Consider the following 10,273-nt stretch of genomic DNA (forward strand, 5'->3'; position numbering starts at 1 on the left):
TAGAGCTGGCATTTCTCAAGTGTCAGCTCTTCAGGCCCTGGAGCCTGGGGCGAGGAGGAGGTGGGACTAATAAGTGAGTTCTGTGTTGACACAGAGACAGCTGAGCAGATGCTCCCCTGTCTGCTCCGCCAAGAAATTGTAGAAGAGAAAGTAATGATGTTGTAAAATCTCATTTTCTCCTTCCGTTTCTGTTGTCCAGTGTGGGAAATGCTTCCGAGATGTTTATTAGCGGGGCACCAGCCCTCAGAGAGCTAGTCTGCCGCAGGCACCTGGAAATCACCGGGCACACCCACACGCGGCCCCCGGCCCTGCATCCCTAATGGGGGCCCCCGCCCGGCCAGGAGACGGCGGCTTCCCCATGAGAGCATCCCACCTATATGGGTACTGACTCGTGCCCTGGGTCGAGGACAGCAAATCCGTGGGAAAGCAAACAGGCGCCATGGGCTCTGCTCGTGGGTGCGCCACTATCGATCGCCAGCATGTCGGACACCTCAGCCTCCGAGCTGCTGGTGGGCCGCTGGCCGATGTCAAGGAAGGAGGTGGGGGAGACCTGCCGGCTCCACCGCCACCGACTTCTGTCCCGCCTAGGCTGGGCCTCTGTTGGCCTCCTGCCCCCACAGACTCAGGGTAAGCTGGTGGGAGCCCCTCCTAGGGTGGCTGCACTTGTCCTCCCCTGCCAGGCTTCCTGTGTCCTCCAGCTTCAGTCTCTGGGGTGGGGGGCACACGGAGCCCCCAAGAAGGTGGGACCTCGTGCCCATGTAGCCTGACATCAGAGCTGCCCCGGACACATCTGGCGTGGTTGCCATCATGTGGGGCACAGTGGCCGTGGCTTTGGACCAGAGCCACTCAGGCCCTTTTCAGATGAGAGTTTGGGGGTCTTACAGGAAGGTGTGGAAGAGAGCAAGCGGGTGCCCAGTCGTGAGGGGACGGTGCACCAGGGGTCATCCCCTCAGGAAGGAACGCAGCGCGCACGGCGCTTTGGGCCTGCTGGGCCAGCAGGTGTGCTGGGGGCNGCTTTCCAAACTAAATCCAGGGCAGTGACTGCAGCTGGTGTCTGTAGAGGGCTGGACAGTCAGTGATTTTGCCTGTTTGGCAGGATCTGTTACGTGAAAAGCAGACACAGGTACCAGATGAATGAGCGGGGGGTGGCTGCATTCCAGTGAAACCTCATTTTCCAGAAGAAGGTGGTGGATGGTTAGCTGAGCACAAGGTTAGGAGCAGGGACGTGGCACCTCTGGCGAGGCTCTGGCCTGGCCCTCCTGCGTCACCTGGGGCTGTGCACAGACCCTCGTCCTCAGGGACGCAGTGGCCAGGGTGGCATAAAGCATGTGGAAGCCCTTCCCCGGTCCAGAGAGGTCAGAGCTGGGCGGCTCTGTGGCACTTGGGATGCAGCCATGTCGCCCAGCCATGGGGTCGCTTTAATTTTCTGCCGAACACCGTTTTCCTTGGGACTGTGGCCTTGCCAGCTGGAGCTCCAGGGTGCAGGGTGCTTGTCCTCACTTCCTGAGTCTTGGTGGCCTGGGGCAGGTGGTAAGCTCATTCTGCTGTGTGCCTGGCCCCCTGCCCCCCCCCNCTGAGGAGTTAAACCAGATCATTCACTGTGGTGGGGACCAAGTGGAAACCACAAGGGCAGTTATCTGTTTCATGCCTCAGGGTCAGTTGAGCGTGTTTCCGGTGTGGCCTCTATCTGGGACTCACAGACGCTTGCTCAGCCAGGGGGTCCAACTTGATGAGACAACAGGGGCAGCGAGCTGGTGTGTGGCGGTGCCCTGGGAAGTGGCCGGAGCCTGGCCTGCTCTGCCGCGGCTCCACCGAGTGGGATCACGCAGCCTTTGCTCTCTTTGTTCTCTGGTTTCGTTTCTGCTCTTTGGGTGTTTTTATTTCTCAGAGGAATGTGCATGACATGGGGAGGCATCTCAGATAGGAATTTGTTAGCATACACAGACAGCTGCGTGCGTCTCCGGCCTGGGCGTTCAGGTGTGCAGGCTGAGGCTCTCTGCCCCCTCGCCAAGGCAGCCCCTTTGGTGAGTCTGAGCAGTATCGGCAGAGGAGGGGCCTCTGCCCTCTTCTCCCCACCTTCTCCCCTGCACGTAGCACACAGGCCAAAGCTGCCATGTGGCAAGTCCGGCAGAGCCTGTAGTTGCATTTCTGTCCCTAAGTCCTGCCCTTGCCGTGCTGGTCACGGCTGGCCATGGCCACGCGGTGGGAGGGCAGCCACGTGCAGACAGGGCGCCAGGTCTGAGTTGGAGCCCAGCTGGCTTGCCATGCCCCACCTGTGCAACCCCGGCGGGGCCTGCCCCCTCATCGAGGGCACAGGGGCCTGATGGCAGCCATGCCCTCTCATCTCTGATGCTTGTGGTTCTGCAAGCCCAGGCGTGCCTGCTAGTCGGCGTGTCCCCTCACTAGACGGTCCCTGAGCTTCCACTGCTGGGGAGACTCTGGCCACCCATCACCTCTGCTGTTGCTTCTCATCCCAGTAGTGTATAGTGCTGTGTATCTCAGTCAGGGGTGCGTCGAGGAGGCCTTCCCGGGCACCTGACTGGGCCGTACCCCGCTGTTCCACCCCAGCTGAGCGCAGTGCCTCTGTCCCTGTTGAGGCAGAGACACGGCAGGAGGTCACACTTGCTTTGCACTTTGCAAATGTGTCTCATTAGAGTGCCTGTCGCCAGTGAGGCAAGGCAGAGATCAGTGGCCTCCTTGCTATCTGTGAGGAGACAGATGCTGCCTGGCTCACAGCGGGTCTGTGACATCTCTCCAGTGGGAGCAGGCCGGGGCCATGTTTCTGCTTCTCTCCGGAAGCCCCCGTCCGCAGCCCACTCTGGCGAGTGTGCTGAGGCTGGCGGCGGGCCGTGTCCCGCGCCGGCTTCCGGGCCTGTGGCACACGGTTGCCTCTGAGGGAGGGTTTCTGCAGCCAGTACCTGTCACCACCTGTGAGGTTGCCTGCGCGGCCCCCCGCCAGGTACCCCCGGGTGCAGCAGCAGGAAGTGTGCGCGGGCTAGGGGCTCTCTCCCGCGGGACGATTCTGCGGGCACATTTGTGGACACGTATGGAACGCTGCAGGCCTGGCCTAGGCTGTGTCCGCTGCTGAGCAGGGGCCTCCCCCCACTCCTGTCTCCCCTCCTGTGGGTCGAGTCCCTCCAAACCCACTTGTGTCCCTCTGCGTTCCCCTCCCAGGAGCCCTTGCCACACACTTGTGCGAGCCACCCCCAGTCAGGCGGTCCCCCCCACCCCCCACCTTCCTGAGGCCCCGATAGCCCGTCTCCTCTTATCCTTGGCCAGTCTGGAAGCCCCGAGCCCTTGGGGACTTCCGGGGGCCGTACTGCTGACCGGGGCGCTCAGTCCTCTGGATCTGTCGGGAGAGCCTTGAGAGGCCTTCTGCTTGCCCTCCGCCTGGTAGAACACGGTCCGGGACCGGGCATCCTGGCAGTCCTGAGCCTCCAGCTGCTGGTGACCCAGTGTCAGCTGAGAGCCTGGCTGTGTCCCCGAGCGCGACAGCACGCAGGGCGGGAATCCTGGGCCTGGGAGCAGAACCCGACCTGCCTGCCGGTTCCACCTCCCTGCATCAGGCCAGCTAGCTCTGACCCACTGTGCACTCCTTGGCACTTAGTCCCACTCTGTCCTTTCTATAGCCCGTCCCTGTCTTCTGCTGGACAGGCAGAGTTCTAGAATGTTTATTCTCTGGGGCGCCTGGGGGGCTCAGTCGGTTGAGCGTCCGACTTCGGCCCCAGTCATGATCTTGCAGTTCATGGGTTTGAGCCCCACATCGGGCTCTGTGCTGACAGCTCGAAGCCTGGAGCCTGTTTCAGATTCTGTGTGTCCGTCTCTCTCTGATCTTCCCCTGCTCACACTGTCTCTCTCTCTCTCAAAAATAAATGAAAGACATTTAAAAAATTTAGAATGTTCACCCTCTCAGCATTCTCTCCTGAGCCTTGGTGGAGCCAGGACCTTGCCCCCTCCCACCCCCCCGCCCCGGTGTCTGCAGCCCATCTAGGCCCTGTACAGCCTAGGACCAGACCTGTGTGTGCCCGTCTGTGCAGGCTCAGCAGACTGCCCTGGCCAGAGAACGGGGTCACCTGCTCGATGGCGGTTTAACTTGAGCTGCAGCCCCGTGGGGTGCACAGGGCCTCGTGCAAGTGAGCCGCTTGGGGCCCGAACTTACCATCTGTGGACTGGAGAAGCTTGAGGGTGTATATGTCAGTGGTTTCCTCTGCGCTCCTTATGAGTCCAAAGGAAGAAGATGCTTTAGAGATTTTGCAAAATTGTGAATAAAGTTTTGTTACTGTTTCCTCAGCTTTGCACAGAAACGTGTTTGCTAAAGACCAGCGTGAACCCCACCTGCCATCCTCTTTTGCCCCCAGCAGGCTGGCTCTGGCTGCACACTTCACACTTTTGGGCAGCGTAACCTGCGCTTACCTGCCAGCTGTGTCCATATGCACTGGGTAAAGGTTTGCTTTGAGTTTGGGTCTGGTGATGGCTGTCGGCATGTTCACAGGCCCACGCTGGCCACGATGCTCCCCAGGGGCCAATCATTCCTCACAGATGGACAGCACCACCCTGTCCTGGTCCTTCCCAGAGGCACTGGCCCGGCCCTGGGTCTCCTGCAGCACCGGCGGGGGGGAGAAGACAGGCGGCCAAGGTACGGCAGGAGAGGCTGTGCGGGGCCGGAGCTGCCATCCGCAGTCGTCTCCAGGAAGGCCATTAAAATGTCTCCTGCCGCTTCAGAGTGAGCCGTGTCCTCTGTTCCTTGAAAGGAGGTGTGTGAGGTGGGGAAGACGTTAAAGGGCCGCAGCACAAAGATGGTCCTCAGCGACTGTGGCCTGTTTCCCCCAGCAGACAGACACCTGCTCACAAAGGCCGTGATCGATAGTCACGCCAACTGCTCCTTCAAGCACGAAGCACTTCATTCCGAACTCCCAGAGGCTCGCGGAAATGCCAGTGACCCCAGAGTTCACCTTAAGCTTGGAAGTAGTGGTTTAATGTTTTATGAGTTTTTTCTTCTTTGCTTCCCAAGAAAGGCTGAGGTGGACTGGAGAGGACAGCCCAACGAGAAGGGTCAGCCATCGAGTGCTAGCGTTGCAGGCCGGAGCCATGGGCTCGTCGCACACGTGGGGTCCCTTTCTGCCCTTCTGTGTGTGGGCGTGGGCAGGGCAGTCTGCTGGCCAGTAGTTTGAACCACTCACTTGGGGAACTTTGGTCAGGATTTGTGGAAATGTCAGGAAAAGTTCACTCTTCTGGGAGGCCAGCCCTTCTTGGTGCCTGAGGCCCTCACTGTCTGTCACCCTCCATCCCCGCGGGGCCAGGGTCCCCGCCACGGGGCCAGCCCCTTGAGTGTGCCGCTCACCATTCCTCTGTCTTCATGGAGTTTATATGTAGAAGTGGGTCTGTCTTGACTCCTTGTCCCCAGCCTGAGCTTTCCTTTCCTTTGGAGCTAACTGGACACCTAAATGGGGACAGGGGTCTGCACTTGCTGTCTCCCAGAGCTGTGCCCTTGGCCCCTGAACCCTGCCCTGTGTGCTGCCCCCTGGACGGCCCCTCCTGAGGCAGTGACCCACCTGGGTGTTTGCTTCTTGACCATCCTGTGCCCGTTGCAGCGACTGAGTCGTGTGAGGACTCTGGCCCCCTAGCCCCACATTCTCCTCCCCAACTCAGGTCTGACTTAATAGTTCCGATAGCACGCGCCTTTTCCCCACAGGGCTGGCCCCGTGGTGGGGATCCTGACCCCGCGGGGATGGAGGGTGACATAGTGAGGGCCTCAGGCACCAAGAAGGGCTGGCCTCCCTGCTCCGTGATGTCAGGGCCCTTTCTCCTTGTTGCAGCTCCAGCTTGACAGGCAACAACAGCAGCCTTGCGTGTCACATTCTCTCACTTTATGTGAGCCACGTGGTTTCTGTGCCCCATCAGCTCACAGCCCACAAGGTCGGGCTCGTGCTGGTCCCTGCCTTTGTGCGGGGCCTTCCCTGCCAGGAGAACAGGCAGCCCCTCCAGGCTGCCTAGGGCCCCGGACAAGCCTCTGCAGAGGGCGGCCCCTGTGACGCCCTGAAGAGGGGTTTCCTCGTGCCGGTCTCCTGACGCCTGAGCACGGACGGAGTGTGCACAGAGCTCATCCCTCAGCCGAGAGCAGGCTGACAACACACTCTGCTGCACTCCCAGTGCCGACTCCACAGGGTCCCGTGTCCTCTGCCCTCTGTCCTCTGGAATGTCCTTCCAGAACATTCTGGTTTTGTGGAATGCATTCACCATTGGGACAGACAGGTTCTCTCTCTCTTTTTTTCTTAATGCTCATTCATTTATTCATTTTTGACATAGTGTGAGCAGGAGAGGGGCAAAGAGGGGACAAGGATCCCAAGTGGGCTCCACGCTGCCAGTGCAGAGCCTGATGCAGGGCTGGAACCCCCAAACCCGAGATTGTGACCTGAGCCGAAGACGGACGCTTCCTGATTGAGCCCCGCCCCCCGCGCCCCTGAGGCAGGTTCTCTTCCTTACTGGGCACAAGGGCTCTGCCAGCCTGGGCCCGACAACCCCCCTACCCCTTGTGGACGCCCCCAGACTCATGGTACTGCCGCCTCTCAGCTGGCGCGCTGGTGTCTGTGATGTGCAGGACTGGGCCGTGGGCTCCACCAGGTCCCAGAGCTAAAGCCCTCTAGTGCTGTGAGGGGGGATTTGGGCACAGCGAGCTGGCAGCCAGTGGACTGAGACCTAGGAATCCTGTGCACCTGCCTGCCTCCTGGCCACCTGCCCTTGGTGGGGAGTGTTCTGGTTTGACCCCTTCATGGATGCGCAGGCAGCGCTCTCCTATGGGGCAGGGGGCCTGGGCTTATCAGATTCCCCCAAGGCTGTCCCCACCAGGCCTGCGCTCAGGGCTGCTTGTCTGAGGCCCCTTAGCCTTGAGCTCGGTTGGATGGCGGCTCGGCCTCACGTGTGTGAGCGGGGACGCTGCCAGTTTGTCGAACGCCGATTCAAGGCACTCATGAGCTCTCCGCCTAGGTCTGGTAGTTTTGGAGTTGGTCTCAGCCCTGGGTTATTAAGTTGGCCTATGCATTGTGTTAAGTTGAAATAGAACTGAAAATAGCCTCTTAATCGGTCTGTTTCGAATGACTATTTGTACCTGTTTTTTAAAAAATCTTACCTCATGTTTTTGTGAAGGTGCAAGAGGGTTCAGGTGCAGTTGGTCATGGTTCCCTTGAACCCTTGAGGTATGGACAGGGGTCCCTGCGTCAGTCCGGCCAAGCTTCCCACCTGCTCCCTCAGTGACTCACGTGCACGCTCGGACTGAACTACGTGATGGGAGCAGAAACCGCACACTCAGGTGCGGGAGGGAAGACGTGGGCTTGGGCACGCCGCCTCTGAAGGCAGTGCCCCCTGCCGCCCTGAGAAGTATGGTTTCCTTCCAGCATGTGGTCAGAGTGGGAAGGATGCGGTGGTAAGGTTGGGTGTGACAGGAGCCCGTAGGTACCCTCCCCGGCGGGGCCCCGGCTCCCCCGTGCTGCCTCTGTGAGCGCCCCATGTGTCAGCTGACAGCATGGCCCTGAAGACCCCTCATTTCTGATGCAGGGTTGGCTCCTCACTGGGGTCCTTTCCAGGGCCACCTCCCCTCGTGGCCCCTCCCCTGGTCGTCGTCCCCTCCATCAGGCCACGGGGACGACCACTCAGTGTGCAGTCGTGAGGCTGTGTGGTATCGGGCCTCAGAGAAGGTTTCAACGAGTGCTGAGTGCCGGCTGCCGTGTGATGTGAAGGAGTGTGTCGGGAGCAGGGGCGTCCTGGGCAGGACTGAAGGGCTGAGGGCATTTTGGGGCAAAGACCAGGCTCTGAAGGCACTTAGGGCTGGGCCAGGGAATGGGTTGTTAGCCTGTGGGCGGTCAGGAGCCCGGGGCCCTGACCTGGACCCCCTGCTATTGTCTGCCCCCTGAAGGGATGACTTGGATGGGGCTCCGGTGGGACCCACAGGCAAAGTCCACGTGCTGGGGGTCAGGCCTGTTGGGAAGAGCTGCCGTGGGGCACCCCGGCTGCTGTTGGAGCCCTGGCTGGTGTCTGGCAGGGCAGCGTTGGGGGGGCCCGCCTCCCGGTGGCGGGGGCTCCCCCACACCCACTGCACATCTGGCTGTCGTGATCCGGATGGAAGTGCTTGCTGGTAATTTAGCTCATTCAGAAGTGCCGTCTCCCGAAGCGCTGTGCTGCTGACAATTTTTCCCATTGTGTGTGGGGGTGAGTGCCCCCCTCCCTGCTGCCTGCCGTGTTCTGGGATCACCCTGGGTGCCTCTTTGAAATCCAGAAACTCCTGAAAAGCTCTAAGTAGCTATTCACAAGTGAGGAAATGGCAGCATGCCGGTTGCACGTGCGGCTCTATTTTGGGACCTATGTGATGGGCTCATCCTGGCCCCAGAGGGTGCGTGGCTGGGGCGCCGTCTTGCGGGCCAGGCCTCACCGCTCTGCCCTGTTGCCTTTTCCCCCGCAGCGCCCGTGGGCTGGAGAAGGTCCGGCAGCAGCTCCAGGATGAGGTCCGCCAGGCCAGCAGCCAGCTGCTGGCAGAAAGGAGGCGGCGGGAGACGCAGGAGGCCCTGGCTCGGAGGCTCCAGAAGCGGGTCCTGCTGCTGACAAAGGTACGCACTGGGCGGGGTCCCCAGGCCGGCCCCTCTTGGGGGGCCTGCTGTCGTGGCTGGTGGCTGCTAGCCCATCCCCATCACAGCCAGCCTTAGAGCCTGGGCCCTGGGCCCCCACGGTTCTTGACATTGCCCCCAGACTGAGGGCTATCTGCGATGCCCGCAGTGTTCTTGAATCACAGGAAAGACTTCTCCAAACCCTGGTGGTCCCTTTGGGACTCAGAGGGCCCACACCCTTTTAGACGGCCATATGGCGACCTTGTGCTCCTGGCGAGGGGCAGGGTGGCTGGGGCTGTGCACTGACCTGGTCTCCCCCTCGAAGGCAGGGCCACCCCTTCCCTAGGCCGTGGGCGAGGGCAGCCTTCCCTTCCTTCGGTGACCAAATCTCAGTGGGTCTGAGGCCCATGGTTTGCAATGAGACCTGTCACCGGAGTTGATGCACTGGGCGTGGTGGTCTCGGTCCCATGCTCGTGTGAGGACCAAGCTCTCTCTAATTGTCCTATGCCTGGAGAGCATCTGACATCAGGCTCGATGGAGTGCGCTGGAGCGTGAATCAGGTGTCCTGTGGGATGGTGTTATTTAAACGTTCCTGAGAGCCCGACCCTGTCCCTGAACGCTCTGCAGGCATGGATGGGGCATCCAGCTTGCTGGACAGAGACCTCCCCTCCACCCATGCCTGACCTGACCTTGTGAGGGCCGATGTCAGGGCACCAAGGTTGTTTTTAATGAGAACCTAGGCTCTTCGCCTCTGGGACCCGGTTATGAAGGGTTTAGGGCACAAGGCATGTTTCAGCTACCGAACGCGCGCCATTTGGTGGCTTCCCCAGTACGCTCCTTGGCATGCCATTGTTGTCCCTTGAGAGGCATGGCATCACTCAGGGCCCTGGGTCCAGGGCTTCCCAGGTCAGGCTCCGCCGAGCTCTGCACACAGGCCCCGGGAGCCGCCCCTTGTCGTCCGGGCTCCACAGGCGGCCACCCCGCGGCCTGGCGGCCTCTGATGGAGACGATGCGGTCCTGTTGCCTGCATGCTCGCGGTCAGTTACAGGTGGGGGTTCAGAGCCGGCTTCTCTGTGCTCCCGCCTCCTCCCTTCCTTCCCCAGCACGTCCTGCGTGCCACCAGGTCACTTGCGCAGATGTGGGGTCACCACCCTTCTAGTGCTGGTAGTCTGGCGGGACAGGAAGGAGGGGCACGTGCACTTGCCAACCGTGATGGGATTTTTGTGGGAGCTGATGCCACAGCTGAGCTGGGGCTGAATGCTCAGTTTGAATGCACGCCGAATTTGGCTTGTGGAAGATGGGGGACAGATGGGAACACGGGCAGAAGGAGTTCGTCCATGGCTCGGACGGAGGGCTGTGCATGGCTGGGCCGTGGGCCGTCTGTGCTGGACTTTCTGTGAGCCAGAGGCGAGGCAGGCTACAGTCCCTGGTGTGGGAAGCATGGGCTTTCCTGGGGTGATGGGCAGGGGGACCTTCCTCTGTGACCTTGGACAAGGCACTCTGTCCCTCTGCGTTCCCATTTTTCCTGTCCACAGGACAAGCAGCAGTGCCGCACACTGAAGTGGCCTCCTGTGCCAGCCCGATGGGCTCCGTGTGGACGGTGCTCCCGAGAATCACAGGGAAGAGACAGGGTGGTGGTTCCTGAGGAGTATCCCCCCGGCCCACCGCACCCTGCACCA

General features: G+C 60.9%; 1 protein-coding gene across 4 annotated transcripts in view; it reads left to right on the forward strand.

The window, feature by feature from the left end:
* Window positions 1-10,273, forward strand: part of MAD1L1 (mitotic arrest deficient 1 like 1) — a 305,713-nt gene that overhangs the window by 106,865 nt on the left and 188,575 nt on the right. For all 4 annotated transcript variants that reach the window (XM_077758777.1, XM_077758780.1, XM_077758779.1 and 1 more), the window contains exon 11: window positions 8,453-8,597. In XM_077758777.1, coding sequence (XP_077614903.1) covers window positions 8,453-8,597 — 145 coding nt within the window. The remainder of the gene's footprint in view (window positions 1-8,452; window positions 8,598-10,273) is intronic.

The sequence above is a fragment of the Crocuta crocuta genome, unplaced genomic scaffold (genome assembly GCF_008692635.1).
Source record: "Crocuta crocuta isolate KB4526 unplaced genomic scaffold, BGI_CrCroc_1.0 scaffold273, whole genome shotgun sequence".
Classification (NCBI taxonomy): domain Eukaryota; kingdom Metazoa; phylum Chordata; class Mammalia; order Carnivora; family Hyaenidae; genus Crocuta; species Crocuta crocuta.